This window comes from Schistocerca nitens, chromosome 3 (assembly GCF_023898315.1).
Source record: "Schistocerca nitens isolate TAMUIC-IGC-003100 chromosome 3, iqSchNite1.1, whole genome shotgun sequence".
NCBI classification, from domain to species: Eukaryota; Metazoa; Arthropoda; class Insecta; order Orthoptera; family Acrididae; genus Schistocerca; species Schistocerca nitens.
In genome coordinates, this window is record NC_064616.1 from 783,620,578 (window position 1) to 783,648,563 (window position 27,986).

At 36.2% G+C, this 27,986-nt stretch overlaps 1 protein-coding gene across 1 annotated transcript in view; it reads left to right on the forward strand.

Annotated features, from left to right (window-relative positions):
• LOC126248797 (serine proteinase stubble) overlaps positions 1–23,377 on the forward strand; it is a 229,920-nt gene extending 206,543 nt beyond the window's left edge. Inside the window, exons 7-8 of the mRNA XM_049950187.1 lie at positions 10,239–10,393; positions 21,721–23,377. Coding sequence (XP_049806144.1) covers positions 10,239–10,393; positions 21,721–21,885 — 320 coding nt within the window. The 3' untranslated portion in view covers positions 21,886–23,377. The remainder of the gene's footprint in view (positions 1–10,238; positions 10,394–21,720) is intronic.
• Positions 23,378–27,986: the final 4,609 nt, after the last annotated feature.

Consider the following 27,986-nt stretch of genomic DNA (forward strand, 5'->3'; position numbering starts at 1 on the left):
TAAAATTTACATTTGCTGTCTCATATCCCTCAGTGCTTTGCAGTTTTCTTCTATAGGTTTCTGTTGAGACTTCAGTAACTATTCTAATGGTTTTCTCAGTTAACACACATTTTATAGTTGTCATATTGTCAGTTATGGCTAAATTATCATCATAATCTAACAACCTATTTAAAACTGGATGAACACTAACTTTGTCAATTGTATCCTCAGATAGATTGTCTCATCAAAAATATCTGGACACACTTATGTAATGCAGAATTGACCACTAGACTTGCCACTGTAAAAGAAGGTAGGGGGCATTGTGTTGTCAGTAGAGAAGACGTAACAGCAGAATGGGTTACTTAGGAAAGCTCAGTGACTTTGGACAGGGAAGTCAGTGGATGTTACCTGAGCAACAAATTCATCGGTGATATTTAAACCTTTCTAAATCAGCCCAAGTGAGACGTTGTTTATGTGGCTGTGAAGTGGAAACATGCAGCAACCACCACAGCTAAACCAAGGCTAGGCAAGCCCCATGTAATTAGAGACAAGGACTGTTGAGCATTGCAGAGGGTAGTCCCAAAAAATTACATGAAATCAGTGGAAGCCATCACTCACGAGTTTCAAAGTGCTACAAGCAGTCCAGCTAGGACAATTACTATACATAGGGAGATAAAAAGGATGGGTTACAGTTGTCAAGCACCTCCTCATATGCTTCACATTTCTGTAGTAAGTGATAAGTGATGCATGAAGTAGTGTACAGAGAGACTTCACCAGATGGTAGATGACTGGAAATGAGCTGATTTGATCTGATCAAAGGGTTTGGAGTTTGTGAATCCCTGGAGAATTTTGCCTGCCCTCATGAGTAGTGCCAACAGTTAATTAGGGAGGCAGTGATCTTACAGTATGCAGGATGTTTTTTGTGGTTAGATTGTGGTCCCCTTACTGCACTTACAAAAACTCTAAATGTGGAAGAATGTGATCACAATACAGCAATGTGTACTGTGTACAGCAGAGGAATGATTGGGAGACACTGATTGTTTCTATCAGCATGACAGTACACCCTATCATATGGCAGCATCTGTGAAACAATGGTCTGAGCACAATAATATTCCGTAAGTGCACTGGGCTGTTCAGAATCCCAATCTGAACCCAATGAAATATCTTTGGGATGAGTTACAATGTTGACTTCACTACAGACCCCAGTGCCCAACATAACCAATAACCACCGTCTTTGGTTTCAGTTCTTGAGGAAGAATGGGCTCCCATTCCTCCACAGACATTCAGACACCTCATTGAAAGTGTTCCCAGCAGAGTTCAAGCCATAATAAATGTGAGAGGCTGACACACCCCATATTAATATCGGATAATGGATGTCTTTATAGTTTTGATGAGATAAGTTATATAACACTTAACTGCCATCACTTATTCCCACATTAGAGGGCCACATGGCCACCTGGTACCAGTTTTACACCATCTGCAGCGCTCCAGCTAGCACAATGGCTGTGATTTAAAAAAATGGAGTACAATAGCCGAGCAGCTCCTCATCTGCACACATTTCTGTGGTCAGTGCTAAATTATGCTTGAGGTGGTGTAAAGAGTGACACTGTAAATGAGTGATGAATCAGACTGTACCATGTTACAGTCGAATGGAAGGGTTTGAGTTTGGTGAATGCCTGGAGAACATTACCTACCATCACATGTGGTATTAACAATGAAGTACAGAGGAGGCAGTGTTATTTTATGGGGCTGTTTTTTGTGATGATAGCATGGTCCCCTTATTGGGCTTAAGAAAATGCTAAATGCAGAAGGATATAAACACATTTTACAGTACTGAGTAAAGTAGAGGAAGAGTTCTGAGACAATGATTCTTTGTCTCATCATGACACTGTACCCTGTTATAAAACAGGATCTATGAGGACTGGACTGCCCGCCCATAGTCCCAACCTGAACCTAATGAAGGTGAGTCAGAACATCAACTACACTCCAGAACCTAATGCTAGACACAACTATATTCCCCAGTTTCAGCTCTTGATGAAGGCTGGGCTGTCATTTCTCCACAGACATTCAGACACCTCATGGAAAATCAAGCCATCATAAAGTTGGAAGGTGGAAATACTTTATATTAATGTCCATTAATAGGTGTTAGAATACTTTTGATCAGATAGTGTGCAAAAATGTTGTTAACAATGAATACTTTAAAATAATACAATTAAAATATAATTTTTACAATTTTCTCACTTGTATTTCTAAAAAATGGAGTAAAAGTAGGCACAGAAATTTAAACATCAGCTGAAGGTATTAGACAATCATCTTCTTCTAGTAATCATGGTAAGACAGAATTTAAATTACATGGATTACTGTTTTCACATTCTCTTCATTGAAATGGGCTGTAAGAAATGGTTGGATAGTTCAGTTGGTAGGAGCATTGTCCACAAAAGGCAAGGTTCTGGGTTCAAACTCCCTTTTGGGACAAATATTTATTCTGTTGGGAAGTTTCAATACAAAGTGTACACTTTGTTGCAGGAACTTATTAGCATACTCATTTCATCAAAACTGAGCATATGCTCTTGTTGTGGCCTTGTGTTTTGCAATTACTGATGTGTTTATCTGATCTAAGTGTATATTCTGTATACATCTGATGTAGCAATGTCAAATGTAAAGTGGAATTAATTTCTTATGCAGAATATGTTGAATATACTTCGGTGTGGAGTGGTCTTGGTGGATTTCAGAATATCTTTGGGCTTTGCAGTATGTTTCCTAAAAATCACGGCAGCTTGAATAATGGATGATCCTGTATGTGGAAGAAGAGCTACATACTGACCTCCTTGTAAGAAGTTTTAGTGCTATTTTTTTTACACTTTATATTTGATCAATCTTTGAACAGTAATTTCTCTGGAATATGCTTTCACTTGATCCTTTCTACATCTACATCCACATCCACATACCTACTCTGTGAACAATTGTAAAATTCAGGGCAGAGGGTACTTACCATTGTATCATATGTTAGGATATCTTCCCGTTTCAGCTGCATATGGAGCATGGGAAATATGTCTGCTTACAGGCCTCTGAGCATGCTCCAATAAGTCTTAATTTGTCTTCATGGCTCCCACAGGAGCAATACATTTGGGACAGGAATATCTCTAGAGAGTATATGTGGGGCTGCAGTATCAGGAATGGTGTCTGTTCTTTTGGACATGACTGAAACAACAGACACCGCACATATGTGAATAAGTCTAAGTTATTCACTTAACACTGGTTCTTGAAACTTTGTATGTAGGCTTTTGATGGATAATGGCATGTCTTCTGTTACTTGCCAATTCATGTTTTTAGGCATTTCTGTGACATACTCCTGTGAGCCAACAAAACTGTCACCATTCATGGCTCCCTTCTTTGCGTAGGCTTAATATCCCCCGTTAGACCTCTTTTATATGGGTTGCACACTGTTGAGCAGTATTCTAAGACAGGACAGACAAGTGATTTGTAAGCAGTCTCCTTTGTAGAATAACTGCAATATCCCAGGATCCTACCAATGAATGATATAGGCTGTGAGCTGCCTTACCTCCAATTAAGCCTATGTGATAATTACACTTGTGTATCTAAATTGCTGCCATCCAGGGTGGCCGAGTGGTTCTAGGCGCTACAGTCTGGAACCGCGCGATGCTACGGTCGCAGGTTCGAATACTGCCACGGGCATGGATGTGTGTGATGTCCTTAGGTTAGTTAGGTTTAAGTAGTTCTAAGTTCTAGGGGACTGACGACCTCAGAAGTTATGTCCATAGTGTTCAGAGCCATTTATCTAAATTGCCAAAGTGGTGTACACTTCAGTGACGAACACAGTATTATACTCTGTGACAGACATAAAAATCTTAAGGTTTAGTTCTATTTGTGATCTGGAGTATCGGATGCTTTCATTCTTATCATTGGCATGTGAGGCCCATACCCTTTACTGGGCATGTACAGACTTCATACTTTCAGTATTAAAATAAGTTAATACAATTGAAAATTTAATCCTGCAATTATTGAAAGAAGGTAAAAGTAATGTATGAATTCATTGGTCTTGCAGTGATATGAATTAATAAAAATTTATTGATCTTCCAGCCATGTCATGTGGTTAAAATCTCAATGAATGTTAAAGTAAAAGTAAATGTGGAAAACTCTTGTGCTGTTAATGTTATGAGTGCTGCCATTGTCAACCTTCTAGATCAAACATTAAAAATGTGCATAGCTTGAAGAAGCCACTATGTCATTAATGTCGTGTTTGCCTGGTGGTTTGCTTGTTCTGAACTGAGTGATAACAACAATTACAGGTTTGTTGTGGACACCACTTATAAGAAAAAGAGTCATAGTACATAAAGAAGCATTTATCACTTCCACTTTTGTAAGTACTCAGTACAAAGCTCGAGGCACAAGTTTTCTACTAGCAGTACATGAAGGAAGCATGTTCCCACCCTTCTTATGCCCTTTTCTTACTGCACCACTCATCTTCCCATTGTAGAATGTGTGTTGGGTACAGCTTGATTCCTCTACATCCTGTACTCCACTTTGTTCCAAATCAAGAAAACTTTACAAATGGTAGCTTAGCATCCAAATTCTGTTGGTTATAAAGAAAGGAGAAATTGTCACTTAGATATGGTAGGGAGCTGTATGCATGGCTGCAGCTGTAATTTTGAGCTGTTCGTAGAATGACATAATGCTTTGTCTAACATTTCAACTTCTAAATTGAATGAAGTAAGACTAACCAGAGATTTAAATATAAAATCTCTGAAGCGGCCTTATTTTAACATAATACTAAAGTAGTTCTGAAATGGAAATTGGAAAAATACACTCTATACTAGTGGTATAAATTTTAAATTTGATGTATTCTGTGATGTAATCATAGGCTACTTCAAAAACTGTAGTTATAAAACATTAATCTGCAGCTCCTGCACCCCAGGTTACAAATTGTAACAGATTACTGTGTGGAAAGAAGAGCAAGGAATACTTTTGTTTGCTACTGATGATCACAGGCTTGAATCAAATTATGAACTGGTTTAGAAAATTCAAACAAAAGTCTTTAGATCATCAAAACATACTGTATATTACAAATGATCTCCTCTAGTGACGAGGCAACAAGATGATAACTATCTGGAACTATCTGGAATGAACAAGGGGTACAAAGATTTTTTTTAGAGCATAATGTCATGATCAAAGATAGAACCCAAATTATAAACATTTTCTAAAGTTTCTGAGAAAAATGTTCCAAACTAAGCCTGAATTTTTCAGTCTTATGAAAATCTCTAAAAAGTAAATATTTTTGTGCTTGTGAAGAAACCAGTAGCAAAATAATTCAATGTTGTTCAGATGAGCTATCTAGTAAACTAAGTTAAACGTGTAATGAATATTTACACTGTGGTATTTTCCTAGGCAGAATTCAATATGCTGTCGGCAAGCCATTTAATCTTCAGGCAGGTGCACCTATTTATAAAGTGTGTCAATCACAAATAACATTGTGTTGTACCATTCCATTATTGTTTTATAATTACAAGCCTGTACTTAATCCTTCACTACAGCTTCAGCTAACACAATAGTAAGTTGTATTGTCATATGTCCAAATGAGCAGCAGTAATATAAAATAAACAGCAAGCTAGGTGGAAAAAAATTTACGATCTGTGCAAGAAAATGTTCCAGATTCTGACCTAGCAGCACAATTCCACAATGAGGCAGTTATCTACAACATAATTAGTAATGAAACAAATGGTTTCCAGGAATCTGGTACAACTGCACTGTTTAATGCTTTGATTGGGTCTTTACCGTGGGGTAGGACTTGTATGGAGCAACAGAGTAATAGAGCCAAAGTTTGTTTTATTATTGTTTAATTAAACAGTGATTTAACTGATATAAGTTTATTTTATCATTGTTTACTTAAACTAAGACTAACTGTGGTTTTGCTCATACATACTTACCTTGGTAACATAAATACAGCTATTCTTACATGTGTACAAAGTGTGCAATGCACCCACTCATGTTATGAAAAATGGCATACTTATCCAAGGGTTAACAAAAATAGAGTAAAATCCACATCTGTTTACTGCAAAATTTTCAAAAATTTGCAAATAGAACAACAATAGAATTCACAAACATTCAGTACAGCAAGACGTGTTCAGTAGCAAATATTTTTTATTTCAGGGAGCATTGTGTAAAGAACATGCTAAGTTTAGCTTCATGTACTAATATGAAGAAATCTGAAATTATAATCATTATGCCCTGTATGCATCACAGTATTATGTAAAAATGCAATTGCAGTGGGACAGGCAACACAGTAGCACATACTCTGGAAGCCACCATATGGTGTGTGGTAGAGAGTACATTGTACCACTGATAGTCATATTCTTTCATGTTTCACTCATAAATACAGCAAGAGAAAAATGGCTGTCTATATGCCTTTATACAAGTCCTAATTCCTCTCAATTTCTCTTCATGGACCTTACGTGAAATGCATATTGATGGCAGTAGAATCATTCTGCAGTCAGCTTCAAATGCCAGTTCTCAAAATTTTTACAAAAATTTTCCTCAAAAGTAACATCACCTTTCCTCCAGGGATTCCCATCTGAATTTCTGAAGCATCTTCATAATACTTGCATGTTGTTTGAATTTACTGGTAATAAGTCTAGTAGCCTGCCTCTGAATTGCTTCAATGTCTTCCTTTAATCTGACTTGGTGGGGTTGCTAAACACTTGAGCAGTACCCAAGAATGGGTTGCACCTGTGTCCTATATGTGGTCTCCCTTACAGATGAACTGCACTTTCCTAAAATTCACCCAATAAACAGAAGTCGACCGTTTGCATTCCCTACTACAATCATTACATGCTCATTCCATTTCATATCACTAGATATTTAATCAATGTGACTGAATCAAGCAGCACACTACTAATACTGTATCTGAAAATTATGGATTTGTTTTTGCTACTCATCTGCAGTTACTTACATTTTTTCTTCAATTACAACAAGCTGTCATTCATCACACCAACTAGAAGTTTTGTCTACATCATCTTGTATCCTCCAACAGTCACTTAATGATGATGCCTCCCTGTACACCACATCATCATCAACAAACAGCCACAGATTGCTGCCCACCCTGTCCACCTGATTATATATGTATATAGAGAATAATAGCGGTCCCATCACACTTTGCTGGTTCTCTCCTGATGATAGCCTTGTCTCTTATGAACACTCACCATCAAGGGCAAATCAAGCCACTCACATATCTGGAAACCTATTCTGTTTCCTCATACCTTCATTAACACTCTATAATCAGGCAGTGTGTCAAGTGCTTTTCAGGACTCTAGGAATCTGGAATCTGCCCATTGCCCTTCATCTGTAGTTCACAGGATATCATGTGAGAAAAGGGCAAGCTAAGTTTCTAAAAACATGCTGATTTGTGGACAGAAGCTCTTCCATCTCAAAGAAATTTGTCATATTCAGACTGAGAATATGTTCAAGAATTCTACAGCAAACTGATATTAAGGATGTTGGTTTGCAATTTTGTGGGTCTGTTTTTTACCATTCTTACATACAGGACTCACCTGCTTTCTTCTAGTCACTTGGGACTTTGCACTGGGGGAGAGATTCAAGATAAATGCAAGATAAAGTAAGGAGCCAATGTCATATAGTAAATCTGAATTCGGATTACATCTGGACCTTGTGACTTATTTGTTTTCAACTCTTTTAGTTGTTTCACTATGCCGGGGATGCTTATTACTATGTTCTACATAAAAGACTATGTGCGATGGTTAAATGATGGTATGTCTGTATAATTATCCTGTGTAAACAATTCCCTAAATGTGAAATTTAAAACTTCAGCTTTCCATTTGCTGTCTTCCATTGTTACACCAGATTGGGCAATGAATGACTGGATAAAAGCCTTTGACCTGTGCAGCAATTTTACATAGGATCAGTATTTTCTTGGGTTCTCAGCAAGATCTTTTGCTACAGGATGGCAATGCTAGTTGTAAGCTTCATGCACAATCCTTTTTATTCACTTGTGAATCTCTACTAACTTTTTTTCTGTAATTCTCTGACTAAGGGTGCAACAGCCTTTGCTTTTTCAGCATTTTCTGAATTTTGTTGTTAAACCATGGTGCATCTTTTCTGTCCTTAATCCATTTACTCGGTACATATTACTTCTCCAGAGCATAATATACTGTACTTCTCCAGAGCATAATATACTGGGTGATCAGAAAGTCAGTATAGATTTGAAAACTGAATAAATCACGGAATAATGTAGATAGAGAGGTACAAATTGACACACATGCTTGGAATGACATGGGGTTTTATTACAACCAAAAAAATACAAAAGTTCAAAAAATGTCCGACAGATGGCGCTTCATCTGATCTGAATAGCAATAATTAGCATAACAAAGTAAGACAAAGCAAAGATGATGTTCTTTACAGGAAATACTCAATATTTCGACCATCATTCCTCAACAATAGCTGTAGTTGAGGAATAATGTTGTGAACAGCCCTGTAAAGCATGTCCGGAGTTATGGTGAGGCATTGGCGTCAGATGTTGTCTTTCAGCATCCCTAGAGATGTCGGTCGATCATGATACACTTGCGACCTCAAAGCCAATAATCGCACGGACTGAGGTCTGGGGGCCTGGGAGGCCAAGCATGACGAAAGTGGCGGCTGAGCACACGATCATCACCAAACGAAGCGCGCAAGAGATCTTTCACGCATCTAGCAATATGGGGTGGAGCGCCATCCTGCATAAACACCTTACGTTCCAGCAGGTGTTTATCAGCCAGGCTGGGGATGATGTGATTCTGTAACATATCAGCGTACCCCTCACCCATCATGGTAGCAGTTACAAAACCAGAATCACGCATTTCCTTGAAGAAGAAAGGCCTGATAACAGTAGATGTGGTTAATTGAACCGAAACCGTGACTTTCTCATTGTGCAATGGAGTTTCCACGACAGTTCTAGGATTTTCGGTAGCCCAAATTCTGCAGTTGTGGGCATTGACAGACCCTCAGAGGGTGAAATGAGCTTCGGTCAGTCCACAACATGTTACAACACCAATCGTCATCTTCCGCCATCTTTTGAAACGCCCACACCGCAAATGCCCTCCACTTCACGAAATCGCCAGGTAACAGTTCATGATGCTGACGGATTTTGTACGGATAGCATCGGAGGGTACACGTAAGTGCCAACGAAACAGTAGTGTATAGAATGCCCATGCGACTGCATGAGCGCTGACTTCCCTATGTATAGACGAACCCGCTACAGTCTCAATTTCTTCCTGAACTGTCTCAGCAGCATTATGCCTTGTGCTCGGTCGGCCACTATCTATCGTCCAAACAACCCGTGGCTTCGAACTTCGAAATCAGTCTCGCCACAGCTGCATTTGTCAATGGACCTTTACCCATTCGAATCCCCTTCCTATGGCGACAGGATCGTAATGCCGAACTAGCACATTCCACATTCTGATAATACAGCTTCACTAAAAGCGCCTTTTCAGGTAACATCAACATGCTGCGACTGCTGGCGCATCTGATTCTCTCTCTCATTACAGCTCCTTTTATACACAATTGTATGCACAGTCACTGACGTTTTGCTGTCCAGCACCATCTGTCGGACATTTTGTGAACTTTGTTGTTTTTGGTTCTAATGAAACCCCATGTCATTCCAAGCTTGTGTGTCAATTTTTACCTCTCTATCTACATTATTCCGTGGTTTATTAAGTTTTCAAATTTATACTGACTTTTTGACCACCCTGTACAATCTGCTTTAACTTTGCCTATAATTCCTCTATGTCCATCATACTGGAACTGAATTATGTGAATTCATTGACTAAGTGGGATGCTAACAACTGATTATCTGCTCTATCTAGCAAACACACTCTCCTAGCCTTCTTGACTGATTTACTAACTTCAGTAACCAAAGTCACTATGAGGACATCATGATCACAAATCCCTGTCTCTGTACTGACACCATCAATAAGATCAGGCCTGTTTGTAGCTCTAAGGTCTAAAATATTTACATTGTGTGTGGGCTGTCGAACTAGCTGCTCAAGACAATTGTTTGAAAACTTGTTCAAAAGTACTTTGGAAGACTTTCTGTCTGAACTCCCTGCAATGAATCCATAGACATCCCAGTGTATGCTCAAAGAGAAGGAACAAAACAATGTGAACATGTCCGTGGATGACATTTTTATTGTAATTTATTTTTCACTTGTTTCTGTGTAAAGATATTACTGATCACATTTATTAATTCCTAGGGAAGACTGGAACAAATATCTTACAGAAAGCTACAGTACCAATTCTCAGTGATGAAGAATGTTTAAAGTGGCATGAACATAAGAATATAAATTTGGAACTGTACTCTGAAATGTTTTGTGCTGGTCACAGTGATGGGCACATGGATGCTTGTTTGGTAAGCTATATGTACTGTGTTCCTATTCCTTTTGTCATTGAAAATGTGAAGCTGAAGGGATGCTTTCACAACTAACAAGTGCATCTGTAACATGTAACTCTAATGCTGCCATAAACTATACTATTTTCAAAAAAAGACATAGCTTACACATTACCAATAGTTTTTTAATGATTTTTGAAAACTATTAGCCTGCATTATGGCATTGCTTATTGTGCTAAATAAAATGTAAAAATTTAACAGTTATGTTTTTGGGTCAATATATTTATTCTACAATGGATACATAATACACTTTGAATTTTCAAAACCACTTCAATTGATGCAAATGTGAAACTTCAACCGAATGTAACACATTTACCTTATAAGACATAATGTTAAGTTCAAGCATTAGAGATAATCTAATGAAAGAAGAAAATCCACGACTGTTATGTAGTAAAGTAAATTTTTGTGTATTAAATGTGTGCTGACAATTTCGTGTTGTTTAAGAAGCTTAAAGGGTACTGATTATGAATTAACTTTACTGCATAAAACAGAATAATCTAACTCAACAATAGGTTATGAACAGCAAGTATTTTCTTTGGTTTAACAAAAGCATTTGATATGTGTGGACTATATAATACTTTTGCATTAGCTGGAACATTATGGATTCAGGGGAAAGCTCACAAGTACCTGCAAAGGAGGAAGCAGAAGGTTGTCATCCAGTGTCGACAAATGGAGAAGTGGTTTGAATCTAACTCATGTCGTGTAAATTGAGGAGTGCCATAGGGCTCTGTTATGGGCTCATTGCTTTTCTTGGTATATATCAATGATTTACCACTAAACATGACAAATGACACAAAAATGGTTCCCTTTGCAGATGAGACAATTGTTACTGTGAAAGGCATGGAACCTAATGTAAATGATGTAGATAATGATGTCATCAGTAACATCAGCATGTACTCAAAAACTGATATTAGTCTTATACTACCTTACACATTTTGGCCTTACAACATTCTCAAAGACTCAAAATGCCTATAACATGTTCTTAAGTAAAACAATATTAAATTTGTCAAACATGGATACAAAGTATCTGGTCAACAATATTTGATGACACCTGAGTGCAAAATTGACCAAAAAATTTCATAAGACATTTATGCATTTTGCTGCTGGTACCAACAAGTGGCTTACAGAGAACAGATTAGCCACTGACTGTTACAAAACACAATGCATGGATTTTATGACATGAAACTCTTGCAAAAGTGAAAATTTATTGTTCAAAGGTGGTCAAAGAGGCAGTGAAGTGAAACATTTTAAATTTGTAAGGCCGAGGGTAGACAGAGGGCTTTCTTGGAAGTATCACTTTCAAGGTCTTGTGCAGAAACTGAATTGCTACTATCTTCACAACAGGAATGATTTCCACTGTCTCTTGATACAAAAAGGTGTAAGCATGTCTACTTTGCTTACTTTCACTCTATTAATTTATATAGTACTACATTTTGGAGCAAATTTATGCATTCATCAAGATTATTCATCGACCAGAAATTGGCGGTCAGACCAATCTGCAGTGTCAATTTGCAAACTTCATGTAGTCAATTGTTCACATGTCTCAGAATTGTAACTCTGCCATCCTTGTACATATATTCCATCATGAATTATGTTGTTGACAATAGTGACTTTCAGAAGCATCTACAATATTCATTCAGGGAGCATGGTGAATGGAAAACACATTATATTGTCATATAACAATTCCTTAAGCACTGTACAGAAAAGTGTGCACTATTTAGCAAGTTTCATTTTCAATAGACACCCAACAGAACTGTAAAAACTGAGTGATAAACCCCATGTATTCAGATTCAAGTTGAAAGGTTTGTTTGTGGCACACCCTTTCTATTGTGTATAGGAGTTCCTCACAGCAATTAAGGACTTTTCTCCATAATATGCTGCTTATTCTTATATTGTCTTTTTTGTGTTTAACTAGTTATTGAATTCTTTGTTTATAAAATTTCTAAACAGCATTGTGTAAACTATGTACTGACTTGTTCCATGACAAAGACATGGCTCGGATGGTCCAACAGAACTTGGCAAATAAATAGTGAAATAAAATAAATACATAACTGAGGATGGCAACAGGAACACTTTGGGAATATTAATCACACTAACTGTTGGTCCATAAATTTTCAAAACAATATTACATGTGCTAGAGAAAATATTCTTTTGAATGCTTAATAAATAAATAAATAAAAATTGAAAAAAAAAAGAAAACCATGCAAATCTTCTGCCACAGGTGGAATGAGTATCTGATCCTGTACTTCCAATCTTATGTGTCATACAGACGGTAAAACTTTCCAGACTCAGTACATGCATAGAAAGACATAATAATTAAGAATTCCAGATTGTAGTGATAGTGATGAATATGGATCAGATACTGGGCTAACTGGGTGAAACAAGCCAATTGGAGAAACATGCAGCAGACATACTGATACACTGAATTTAATGTCAACACATTCTGTAGTATCAGTGTTTGGGAGACAATGGCTAAAAGCACATACCAACTAAGAGGAATCGGATATAGTCTGCAAATAAAAATGAAAAAGGGCACGAAAGGCTGAAAATGGACTGAAGGACGCCACACTGATAATAAAATTTTTGAGTAAATATTACTTTTAAGCCAAGAGTAGGGTTTAGCTGATCAACTTGTAATTCAGTAATGATTACTTATGCACTTATTCATGATGCATAGTCCGTATTCTGATCACTATTATCTAACTGTGACTATCAGAAACAGTACTTCAAATGTTCTTCATACTAATATGGATATTTTACCACAGTGATGTACAGAAATGTTTGATGAACCACTCTGCTTGATACGTAAATAGAAAATTTGGAGAGCAAGTTTCTACAGTGGAAAATTGACATAAGATTATCAAAGATGTGTCATCCATGTCTCAGTAGCATTATCTCTATCATGATTTGCCCCTTGATTAATGAGATGAGGTGATGTTGGGCAGGTGATTACAGAAAGTATCCAATGCATATGGATATATACCCCTCTTCCCTCCCTTCTCTTTCCCTATTGACTTCCTCACGGATAGTGGAAATAGGGAGACCATTTTGAACCTTGCAACGTCCTACAACTTAAAAGCTGAAGTAAAAGCTGCTACCCGAGTATCAGAAACTTGCCAAACAGCTCTTGACCAGTTTCTAGTCAAGAAGAGTTTACACAACACCTCACTAAAAATTTTCAATTCAGGTTTTAGTGATCATCTTGCTCAAATATTAAGCATAAAAGTACAAGGCAGTATTATTAACAACATGTCTTTCAGAACAGCATATCGAAGTTATAATCAGCATAATGTAAACTACTTCAACAACTTATTACAGAAAGAAAAATGGCTAGGAGTGTACAAAATGAACGATATAAATGAAAAATTCAACAGTTTCATTGATACATTAACCCATTTCTTTGAACTTGCATTCCCACTGAAAACATTAACCATACGGGGGAACTCTAGAACAAACAGCTGGATCACAAAGGGAATAAGGGTTTCATGCCAGAAGAAAAGACTACTTCATGAAATATGTAACTCAAAAAATCCTCACCTGCAGTATGCACATACTATTAAAAATACTCCAAAATATTAAGAAAAGTAATAAAAGCAGCAAAAATAATGCATAATGATGAAATCATTTATAATTCAGCTAATAAATCAAAGGCTATGTGGAGTGTTATAAAAAAAGAATGTGGAGAATACAGACAACCTTGCAAAAATATAACACTATCACATAAAAATAAAAAAGTAACAAACCCCTTGGAAGTAGCCAACATATTTAACAACTTTTTCACAGGTGTTGCTGATAATATGTTACAATCAAACTTTAAGAGCACCCAGGCAAATGAGTATAAAATAAGTGCATGTAGAGGATCAATGTACATCAGTTCTGTTTCACAAGATGAAGTAGCTAAAGCAATAAAAGGACTAAAAAATTCCAAATCGGCAGGTATTGATGGTATACCTGCAACAATGTTAAAGAAGAGTGCATCAAACCTAATTGAAGTACTCACACACTTATGCGACTGCTCGCTTCAGGCAGGCACTTTCCCCGATGTGTTGAAAACATCAAAAGTTATTCCTGTATATAAAAAAGGGGATAAAGACAATGTAAATAACTACAGACCCATCACAATTTCCTCCTGCATCTCTAAAGTACTGGAAAAAGTTATGTATGAGAAACTTACGAAATTTATAAATAAAAACAGCATCCTATGTAATGAACAACATGGATTCAGAAACAAGAGGTCAACGACAACTGCTGTCTATGAGTGCATCAATTCCATCCAAAACCTGATGGACAAAAAACAGGAAACAATAGGAGTCTTTATTGACTTGTCAAAAGCTTTTGACATGGTGGACCATAAAATTCTGCTATCGAAGCTAGAAAGATATGGTATTCGAGGTCTGTCCAACAAGTGGATCAGTTCCTTCCTGACTAATCGTATGCAGGCAGTGTGTATCAAGCACACAAATATTGAACTAAAAACTGTATCTAATCACTTATCTGACTATAAACAAATTAAATGTGGTTTACCCTAAGGATCAGTATTGGGACCCCTTCTGTTTCTTCTGTACATAAATGATCTAAGCTTAAATCTTGATGCACACAAAACAATCATATTTGCAGATGACACCACGATTCTACTAAAAGGAGACGACAATGAACAGTTACAGCAGACAGTAAACACGGTCACGAAACAACTTAGCAGCTGGGCACAGAGTAATCAGCTTGTAATAAACAGTAAGAAAACCATTGCTCTAAAATTCCACAATGTTCCTAACAAGGACATGTTTATCCCATCAGTCTCTATCAATGACGAACCAGTTGGTAACAATACTGAAACCAAATTTTTAGGACTTTGGCTGCAGAGTAACATCAGATGGGAAAAGCATATATTGAATATCTCAATGCAGAACTGAGCAAAACATGTTGACCTTCTTTGTTCATTAACATCATGCTGTAGTGAGAAAACAGTATTGAATGCATATCATGCGTACTTTCATTCTCGTCTTAGATATGGGGTCACCTTCTGGGGAAACTCTAAAACAGCTAATAGCACTTTTAAACTACAAAAAAGGGCCATTAGAATCTTGTTTGGGTGCAAGCCTAGAGACTCTTGTAAACCCCTGTTTAAGAAATCTGGTATTCCTCCATTACCATGTGTATACATTATGGAAACCCTTTTGTTCTTTAAATTAAATGTAATAGGCAAGGACCGGAGACTGCAAAAAAACTGTGATATACATGAGCACTTTACCAGACAAAACAGAAACTTACATATGACTCAAATCAGCACAGCACTGTGCCAAAAAGGTACTTTTCACATGGGAGTTAAGCTTTATAACAAACTTCCTGAAAACATAAAAGCTATCACTGAGGTCAATACATTTGGAAAATCTCTTGAGTCATATTTACAGCATCACTGCTTTTACTCCATTGAACAATATTTAAATTTATGAAATGTGTTATATAAATACTTACGTGTAAAGTGTATTATTGTAACCTTAAATATGTATGCCTTGTAATGACTTTCAGCCTGTATATTTATAACTTGACTTGTCCAATGTCTTATGCATAAGCTGCTATGTAGACAACAGGACCAACAAAAAATACAATACAATACAATACAATACAATACAATACACAGTGATTTGCATTGCTTACATTAGTCATTTCATAAACTAAATATGTTCTGAAGTCATAACTCCAGAATACACAGAAATACAGTTGAACAAACTGCAACATTATTCACTAATATGATACATAAACATAGTTAGTTGCTGCAGAGTCTAAAATCTCTTGATGGTTGTCATGACCATATAGAAATAGGCTTAAGTGTGAGGAAGTGAATGTGTGGGAACCTAGTAGTTCTGGTATAGGTAGGAGATCCTCACAGATGAAACAAGGTTAGGATAGACAGAAATTGGATCCACAACAATGATCCAGAGTATGAGGTATAGGTAATGCAATCTCCAGTCATAGAATTTCGAAGGATAGATAATGCTCACATTAGTTTGGGACTAAAGACTGCATGAGTCAGAATCTTATTTGGTAAAGTTTACAGTATAATTGTAAGTAGATCACAGTTTCACAGGAAAGATAATGCTCACAATAGTTAGGCACTAACATTTGCATGAGTCAGAACCTTATTTGGTTAAATATATAACTTTAAAAAGAGCTACTAAGTCCATCCTGCCAAGAATACAATAGAACACATTTATTTGATTTTACACATTTACATATGTACAAGGGACACAATTAAAAGCTTATATGAAACTAGCTATGATATTACATGTACATACATGATTTCTTATCTAACTTAAGCTCATGAATACCAGAAACAATATCTTTCAAAAACCGATTGGAAAAACGTGGTGACAGGAGAGTGTGTGTGTGTGTGTGTGTGTGTGTGTGTGTGTGTGTGTTTGTGTGCAATACAGTAATTCTGTAATTAGTTTAATCTTCTCCTTGCAGTTCTGTGAGAGAAGTACATAGGGGGCAGTGGTAAAGTCCTTGATTCTTCACTTAATACTGGTTCTTGAAACTTCGTAATTAGTCTTTTGGAGAATAGTTGATGTCAATCTTCAAGAGCCTGCTTGTTCAGGTTTTTCAGGATCCCTGTGATATTTCTGACACTGCTGCTCCATATGTCCAATTAAAAGCCCTTGTTACATAGTTTGATAATAATGAATTGCATTTAGTTATGTAAATGCAGTGTTAAAAACAGTTCTAAAATGGTTGTTGCACTGATAAAAAAATTTTAATACTCATATTTATTTGGGGATGCATTTGTAGCTCCAGAGTTTGTCTTCTCCAGGGGATGAAGTAAAGATCCATATTTGTTGAACATTACTCACGTTTTTGTCACATTTTGATTTATTTCCCATCCAGATATGGCAAGCAATGAAATTTATGCATCAGCTTTCTGCACCTCACTAACAAGAGTCTTGTTGCAAGCATACACAGATTTCATACAAATCTGTGTTCTCAGCTAACAAGTTTATAAACCATTTCAAATGCATTTTCAACACAAATCAAAGCATGCAGCATAAAAGATGTACATGGTGCATTTTCTGTCCACAGGACAAAGACTAACTTACAGCTCTGCATCTAGACAAAGACTGGTCCATATAAGCTCAAAACAGAGACTATCTAACTTTTGGTGCATATGACCAACAGTATATTTCAGCATGAAGTTCTATATTGTTCCAGAGCTAGTGACTGGTCAAATTAACTATCGTACATAGTTTTCTGCATACCTGAGTGAACAGTTACAAAGAAAACACATCCCTTGAGTTCATCTAAATTTATAAAGGTAAAAATAATTAAATGAGAGGGTACGTCAAAAATTATATGCAATGTAGGTGTTCCTTTTATGCACTAGAAAGAGCACACATATGGTAACATAATGTTTCAATGTAGTTCCCTTGCTTTTCAATGCACGTGGTCCATTGTTGCACAGGTTTGCCTCAGAAAAGAAAGTTTTTGACTGGCCATCAAGCCATGCATACACCATGTCCTTCACTTCTGGGTCTGAGGTGAATTGACTACACCTTCATGTCTCCTTCACTGGATCAAATAAGTGATAGTTGGAAGGTGCAAGGTCAGAACTATACAGATAATGAACCATTACTTGAAACTTGAGTTTCTGGAGCATTGCTACAGTGTGGGAAGGGGTATGTTGATGGGCATTGCCATGCAACAACACAAAACCTTTCGACAATAGTCCTAAGCGTTTGCTTGAAATTGCAGGCTTTAACCTATCAGTAAACATCTCACTGTAATGTGCTCTGTTTGTTGTTTGTTCCATTATCCAGTACTGGGCTTTGTTCATCCCAAAAAAATCTATCGGTTTTCCTGCAGATGGCTGGGTTTTGAACTTCTGCCTACTGGAGAATTTTGGGTGTTTCCATTTCATACTCTGCCATTTACTCTCCAGCTCATAATGGTGGATCCATGTTTTGTCACCAGTGATGACTCTGTCTAAGAAGCTGTCACATTCATTACCATAGTGATCCAAATGGTTTTGGCAGATGTCCAAACACATGTGTTTATGCAACACTGTGATTTGTTTTGGGATCCATCTTGTACAGATTTTATGAAACCCAAGGCTGTTGTGGAAGATTTAATTGGCAAAACCATGACTAACTTGCAGATGATGTGCCACATCATCAGTAGTTATTCTTCTGTCGACCAGAGCCATGTCATGTGTAAGCTCATCATTTGTGGCTGTGGATGGTCATCCGGCTTCTTCCACATGCGTAACACTTGTGCAACTATTTTTAATTCTGCAGTCCATTCATATATGCTCCGTTGCAGCAAGGCATTGTTCCTGTATTTTGCCAAAAGTCTTTGATGGGTTGTGGTCACCAATACAAATTCCAACTACAAAAACCAGATCACCACTTGTTGTTCCCTTTGGTGCAAACTTCCAATGGAGTGGCCATGGTCTATCTCCAACAAAAGGAAGACAAATGGAGAAATTAGGATAAAAATTTCATAGCAGGACAATAATGAGATAACAATAAAAGAAATGAGGAGTGAGGTCAGTGTGAACAATGTAAGAACAGTTGTGTCAACCTTGTGGATAATCTTTGACTTACTGAATATGCCACATCCTCAAAATAATAAACAATTTATATTTTTTGCATATGACTGTTTTCTATGAAAAACTGAGCCTGCTTTAAGAAAATTATAACAGTTCTTTATTTAATGGCTAATAAAGTGTTATAATAAATTTTGTAACCAAATTATTGTAAAATGTGAAATATGTCATTTCTAGTGAAATTGAACAAATTTAATTTATAGGATAATTACTTTCTCTTAAAATAAAAAAGTAAAAATAGTATCCCAATGTAGCTATTACATGAAAACTTGGAAAGGTGAGAAATTTAAATAAATATTTCCATACAGTACACTGGTCCCACAGGCTCCCGTTTCATACTTCAGTAATGTGATTTCAGGTAAAACATAGCAGAAGGAGGAATGGAATCACAGATTTTATCAAACATGCCTAGCATCATAATCTAGTATAGATCAAAGTTCACAGCAATACTGGTTTGTTATGAACTCTCATATCAGTATTTTCGCAGTGTAACCATGAATTTATCAAAAGGTTGAAGTAGGTAGTCTGCTAATACTCATTAAGCTAAGACATTTATAACTACTGTAGACCTTAGTTAGACTGACATATGGCATGCCAACTGCATGTCCAGCCCTTGAACTGCTGTGTGCTGCATTGTAAGCCAAAGGTAATTAAGTGTTTCTTTAGCACAGGATAGTCAATAATAAATATATGAGATGGGGAATGACACAAAATTAAATTATATACTGTGATGGCTACTTGATTCTTGTGGGACAAATGTTGAGATGCATTTAATAACAATTTACTGTGTTTCAAATATAATTTTTAAATCAATTGAGTTTCTCCAAAGCCAAATTATGTAAGCTAGACTGTAACGGATGAAGGAAAAATATACATCACTGCAAATGCCCTTCACTCTGCAGCAGATAAATTACATAAGATATTGTACTGATTTATTGTCATGTTTCAAGTATGTCAATAAAATACAATGCTTCCAGCTTTGCTATTGTTTACCTGTAGTGCATTTATCTGAAAGTGTACAGTACCACTACTCATACTTATTGCAATTTCAGCATGCACCTAATGCCAAGTTTCATTGGAAAAAGTTATTTTGCTGTTAGTATGTTTATCCAGACACTTCCAGCCTTACTGTTAGGATGCTTCAGGAACTGATGTATTGAAACTGTCTGTGTATAGTGATGAATTTTTTATTTTCAATTACCGTCAGCTGGATTAGAGGTACATTAAAGTGCAGAAATTTTCTGTGGATTAAGAGATGTAAAATGTAACACATTCATTGGTACAGAATGCAAAAAAGAAGAAAAACAATATTTTCTCAGATTAAAAATGGTTGTGGCATTTGAAGGTGACTGACAACCTAAAAAATGTGATTATACTTGCTCTACTGGTGTTACAACAGAATATATTACTGGGATGCCTGGATTTGTTGACTTACTGCTGCACAAGGAAAATTCACACCGCTCTAAAGATAATAAAATGAAAACTCATTCTGAAAATTTGAAGATTACTCTATTTCTAAGCACTGAAATCTAATGAATGGTGAAGAGAGTAACATTTTAAAAACAGAATCATCATAGTGGACTTTTAAAATACTGCACATAGTAGAGACAGATAATTCATACTTCCTCACATGGGTATATTGTGAATTAAATAAAGCATCACTAAGGTTTTCTTCTCTTTCTAGAAATAACTGAAGAATCATCACAAATTATGACTAAACTTTTTTTTCAGATAGTTGTGGTTAAGACCACTGAACATTAAAGGTACATTAGAAAGAGTGTACACACACACTAGGTGTGAGAATACATATGTGTGGTTCTTTTTAGTTCTGAGAAAGGACATTATGGCTACGATTTCAGTTTTCTTTATGCGTCTCTGTACCACTTAACACCTTACCTCACTTTAACTTATATTATCTTTCCCCTTTACTTTACTTTCTTAGGTTTTCTAAAGTTCCCGTCTTGGGAAATTAACAATGAAGAAGGCTAAGTTGTGATGTCCTTGTTTTGTTAATGAATGGAACTGGCTCCTGAATATTTATGATAGAGGATAACATCTCTGTCGCACGAAAAAAGAATATGGAACTTGTATATCATCCCCCCTAACTGCCCTTTCCCCCTCCCCCCTCCTCTCTCTGTCTGTCTGTCTTTCACTCTCTTCTTTTTTAAGTACTCTTTGCTGGCCGGAGTGGCCGAGTAGTTCTAGGCACTTCAGTCTGGAACTCCGCGACTGCCACAGTCGCAGGTTTGAATCCTGCCTTGGGTATGGATGTGTGTGATGTCTTTAGGTTAGTTATGTTTAAGTAGGTCTAAGTTCTAGGGGACTGATGACCTCAGATGTTAAGTCCCATAGTGCTCAGAACTATTTGAACCAAGTTCTCTTTTCTGAATCCTAACTATGTGATGTTGAAAAAATGTACAGAAATTAAGTGGAGGTTTAAAGAGTGTGATTTAGTACAAGTTATTACTCTGCACAAAGTGCTATTAATACAAGGGTTAGAATTGGATATAGGAGGCCATTATTATGTGGTGATTGCTTTAAAAATGGTTCAAAGATGATAATATTATTTAATATCTGGAAATTATGATATAAAAAATATACTAGCCTAGAGCTTCCAATTTTGAATGCTACAGTCTAAATATATCTGCATCTATTGCTGTAAATTATAAAAATTTTACTGGTTTGTGCACAGGGTGACTCAGGAGGCCCGCTGATAGTGAAGGTCAATGGACGCTGGACTCTTGCTGGAATCACAAGTGCTGGGTTTGGATGTGCTGTCGATCACCAACCTGGTATATACCACAAAGTGGCTGACACTGCTCACTGGATTGTTGCTCATGTTGAGGGTAAAAAGTGAATGTGTCAGCTTCTGTTACCATATTGATGGGTTCATGCACTAAAGACATATGTTTCCAAAGTGGAGGTAGTCTTAAATTGACAGTGAGATAGACATTGTTGAAAGTCATGTTTGGTTTTTGATTTGCAATGTATATTCTTTTCACAAAGATAAAGAATAACAATGAACATGGGTATGGCAGGCTAATTATGTAAGTGCAGTGTCAACTCAGGGCTAATTAGTGAGTAAGAGATAATTTATAATAATGTTATAACATTACTTGCTGATGTGCTGTACCTGGAAGAACTAGTGAAATACCGGTATTCTAATATTTCTCAAACAATGGGAAATTTACCTGGAAGAACTATAAGAGTAACAGTATTCTATAATTTCCGAATATTATCATACCTCTCAAATAACATAAGAGATACATTGTAGTGATTTGATAAAATTTTTGCTAATCACTAACTAGGTATTCACTGATACTCTCAGCAATTGAAACTGTATTCACTGCATCACCTACAGAAGCTAAGGAAGCTAAAATAGTGTATGTGTTGAGGAAAGATAGTAATACAGATTTACATTATTGTTCAATAAACAAATATGAAATAAATATATAATGAAGGTTTTTTGTGGATACAGATGGACTGGGTAAAGCAATCTTTATGGTATATCACATTTTTGGGACACTCAGTAGTGATTCATAATTTCCTGGTAAAGGTTATCAGTCATTTTTTCCCCTCCTTTGGATACAAAGCCAAATGTTAATGTAGCTAATATTCTCAAGGAAACAAAAATTGCAAATTGATTACCTCTATTTACTATATTACTAACCAGTTTTCAATCTTTTTCTCCAAGTGAATATTAATTGTGTTTTCATTTGGTGCCCTGGTCTGTTTGAACTATTCTTGAATGTAGGTGATATGGGCAATGCCAAAGGAATCTCGAGATAACCTAAAACCAAGTTGTACTGTTTTCTGACATTTGTTCTTCAGGTAGATGAAGATTAAGATTTTCTGTAGTTCTTCCATAAAGGTACATATATTACAGCTGCTTCAAAAGTAGTACAAAACAAATGTTGTAGTTCATGTGGATTTAAAAATTCTGTCCTTCATGGAGAATTTTTTTTATTTGTCATAATTTGTAATAGAAGTGGATTGAATACATCTGTACAACAAACAAAAGTATATGAGTGACACTATGATTTATGTGACACATTTCTCAATCAGTGTACTGTAGATTAGTGTTGCAGGCAAACTCTGCTTGAAGGTGGAATGATCTCCTGTTTAATACTCTGTTATGTAAGGCTGGTTCTTATGTAACACAGAAATAACTATTTTTCTTTGTAGGCAAACCTATCTGTGGTTATGACACACTGTCTTTCTTCTTTAGAAAGATAATCCTATCTATGAAAGGATTTTAGTTTTATTGTCCTCAGTGTTAGAAGCGTGCACAAATTCTGATCTCAGTCAGAGTCATTAGTGACAATTACTTATGGTATTTCAAGTTGTATTATATATGTAATTTGTTTTTGTGATTTATAAATACAGTAGCTAATAAAAGTGATCTCTTACTGTTATTTCAGATATAGTGAAAAAGCATTAAAAATATTGGTGCAATTTATTCAAGCCATTTCGCTTACATTGAAACACACACATTGAAGCCATATGTCTAATATTCACTGAAAACTTGAGCTTTACATACTTGTGAAACACTTTTGATGCTACAATTACTAGGTAATAGAATATTTATCTTCCAAATTTTTTCATACATTATCAATGAATACTATCTATGGCTGTATGTAGGTGATGATTGCCTGTTCTTACAATCAAAATACATTTCATGGGGTTCCCACAGCTGAGAATACAATATGGTAAATTAAAATGAAAATATTTTGGAACACAGTTTAGTTTCTCAAAATCACATAACTGGATATATGTTTTGGAAGCCTACAGCATATCATCAGATGTGTCTCTTTGGCATGTTTTAGAATCTCTCAGATATCTGAAGAGGAAGGTAAAAAAGTGTTAGTTCACATGATTTCTCACACATACACAGGCATTTAAAAAAAAAAAAAAAAAGGTTCAAATGTCTCTGAGCGCTATGGGACTTAACATCTATGGTCATCAGTCCCCTAGAACTTAGAACTACTTAAACCTAACTAACCTAAGGACAGCACACAACACCCTTGGCACTCTCACTAATGTGCTGTACACCTGGGATACTTCATGATTTCTATTTACAATTACAGATCCACAGGTGCCAGAATCTTATTTTTTACATAAAAATTTACTTCTTTCTATAATATGTTTCCAAGTTGAATTATTCACCTCTCTACTGCATACATTCATATTTACATTCAGGAATATGTTTCTTTTCTGGTATTATTACTTATGTACTGTTAGAATCCAGACTTTCACATTTATGTACTTGGGGAAGAAATACAATTGTCTGTAAAAATTTGAAGACTTGTATCACTAGTGACAGATCTATCAAGATTTACTACTCAGATTCCAGAAATTTGAATAATTGGTAGAAATTGTAAGTAAAGATAAATATTTTACCTATAGATTTATACGCCTGGGACTTCCTTATTTCCACGGTCATTGTAAACATTTTAAAATCACTGTACCAGAATATGTAAGGGGCAGTCAAATGAAAATGAGACAGAAGGTAAAAAGTTAGTAAACTGTTTATTATTTCAAAAGAAATGCCTTCATCAGAAAATGTCTGCAGTTTCCTGCAGAACCATGGCTGTACTCAGGCATGCACCTCTTTGTCGAAAGCAAATCGATGGCCACAAACGTCTTTCTTCAGGTCTCCAAAATAATGAAAATTGCATGGGGAGATATCAATACTGTATGGAGAATGTGTAAGGGCTTCCCAGTGAAAGTTCTGCAGCACAGTCGAAACAACCTTGGCAATGTGTGGGAGTGCCCACATGTTGTCAAGGTTGTTTCAGCTATGCTCCAGATCATTGCACACCTGGGTATAATCATGGTTTCATAGACAACTGCAAACATTTTTCTATGAAGACATTCTAACAATGGGATAAATATATTAACAGTTACGGCAATTACTTTTGACATAATAAACAGTTTACTTACTTTTTCCACCCATCTCGTTTTCATTTGAAAGCCTCTTATAGTTAAACAAGATTTGTGTGATGAATTGAAACAAATACTTACAAGAACAATAAGAAATTGTCGGTATTTAACAATATTTCTAACATAACAGGGATCCAAGCTCCAGGACACTGCCTCATCACATGATGTGTTTATGGAATAAATATCAGAATATTATAGTGAAGGAAACCAGAAACATATCAAATAACCACTGGTTTTACCTCTGCAGTTAAGAACAAAATGGCGTTAATAGAGGATGAAATTGAAGAAATTGAAGGTGGATCAAAAACTTGAACTTACACAGTGCATGGCATTGAAGTGATTCAGATGAATTAAGAGTGCTTACCTACTTTGAGATTTGGATCTACACTATAGGTTAAAAACTTTAACTTTCTAACTGAAATTTTTTATTGTTATGCAACTTTATCACCTTTTACAGCCAGCAGCAGTTGTAAATATGTTTTATCAAGTGTTCCATTAGTTTGTCAACAGTATCATTACCACACATGAGCCAAGGACTGAAACATTAATTCATCAATCTGAGATTGGTCATCATGTTTCTGATCACTACAAAGTACAACTTTTGCTTTTCTCCAAAGATCAAAATACAACTGCAACAAAAATGACAATGTCAGGAGTAACACATTATGGAAGATAATCTACATATGTTTAAACTATCAACATTATTCTTAGCCCAGATTTTCTCACCACTGCAAGCTGTTCATTAACACCCAAACACTTGGAATTTCTGCCATACAAGCTAAACTAACAAACTTTGAACTACAGGTAGTATAGGTGTGTTATCACCAATAGCTTCAAGATGCAGTGAATGTGACAGTTATCTGCAGGAAAAATAATTTTTATTGTTGTGATACAATGTCTCTCATCATACTTTCAAGTTTTGATTAGCAACCCTTCTATTCCCTTCATATTTGCTCTGATACTCACCACTTAAAATTTATACCAAGTTCATGGCCACAACTATGTGGCCAAAATTCTCTAATTAGCAGGCAATTTACTTCCATCCTGAACTACCATACACATTTTCTTGAGTGATATTGATCAAAACCCACTTCTCTTTATCATCTTCAGATTCCTTTGATGGAATTGTCATCTGTATGACCTGTCTCCTAAGTCTTTATACATCCATCAAGGACTGCCCCTTTCCACCTATACTGCTGCAGGTTTACAAGCAGACTGGTTATTGCAAGACTACTCATGCTCTGAACAAAAATCTGAATTCACTGCAGCTAGTAAACCTTTTGTAGTATAAGGCCCTGGGCCATGAAACTCTTCTGTTCCTAATGTTTCATCCAGAACTTCACTGGACATCTTGAGAGGCATTGCCCCTCCATTTAGTTTTGCTAATAGTGGATGAGCAATGCCTCTGAATATTTCCAGTGCAGCTTGGGTGAAACTTTAGGAACAGAAGAGTTTAATGGACCAGAACCTTGTACCCTGAAAGGTTTACCAGTAGCAACCTCATCCAGTCATGAAAGCCTTTATTCTGTGATGTGAACTCATATTGCTGTCCATCCATCTTGATTTAAGTTTTCTTTAATTCCTCTAAATTATTTCAGGTGAATATCTGCATGGTTCCCTCTATGAGCTGAGCTAGCAGTTGACAATGTTGAAGTCTAACTTTTTTGTAACTGATACCTACCACCTCCTTATTGTCACCACATTTCAATATTACACACCTGTGTCACCATTCCAGAAAGAATGGTTTGAATGAGTGAAAAGGTTATTAGAATAGTGTACCAGAAATAATTAATTACTACAACAAAGAGCTGGAATATATGTTAGCCTAACAGTGTCCTCTCCTGTGTGATGGACAAGGTAAGTTTTATGTCAAACTTTGACAAAAAGAACTGCGAAACAAAATGTAAACATGAAAGTAGTTGCCAGTATATCTCTTCAACATCAAAAGTGCAACATGGTCATATGAATGAGTTTAGGTAGGGCAGAATGAATGGCCTCTAGGAGATGGGTTTGCTGTGTGTCTAAATCTGGCTGTACATATATGCCCGCAAGTGATCTTATATTGTGTGACCGAAGGTACTTTAAGTAGCATTATCACTTCCCTCATCTTCCGTTACAGTCACGAATTGTGTGCAGGAAGAATGATTGTTGGTAAGCCTCCCTGTGAGCTTAAATCTCTGTAATTTTACCTTCATGGCCCTTTTGTGATATATGAATAGGAGGAAGCAACATATTGGTTGATTCTTCTAGGAAGTACACCATCAGAATTTTTACAGTAAATCACACCGTGATACAAGGCAGTTCTCTTGTAACCTCTTTCACTTGAATTGGATGAGCATCTCAGGGTCACATTAACACTTACAAAATGAGCCAAACATGCTGGTCATCTGTGGATCTTCTCTATACCATGAAATTTCAGCTCGTACAGGGTATGCATCTATGACAATGGTGCATTTTTGGAACAAGTAGTCAGAATAAGGTTATGCTCAATGACTCCTAGAAACAGGACCATACAGCGACCATAGGATTATAGCTTGCCCACAGAATGTAAGAGAATGTACAACAACTATATCCCCTGTGTTATTGTGACAGATATGACCCTGCCTGTATAGATGGTTTAATGCCAACTGTAGCAAGTTGGACTGGTAGCTGCTTACCATTACATCAATTTCTATTATCCTCTAACCATAGGTGACTTTTATGGCAATTACAAGGGTCAATGACAACAAAATTCTTTTTGTGTGACCTGGTTAAAAGATGTGGAACTGTATGAATTTGGGATCACAGAAAAAGAATCTGTTATAATTTTTTACAAGTTATAGTGTCAGACACACCCAACAGTATAATAGCAGTGAACTGCACTATTTAATGGTATTATATGAAATTATTATAATCTGTCTGAATGCTATTTTTTAAAATGAAAATTTGGTTTAAACAAGTTGCATTTAACTAAACAACACATATATAGATGAATATGAAATAATACATCAAGCACAATTATGGGCACCTACAGAT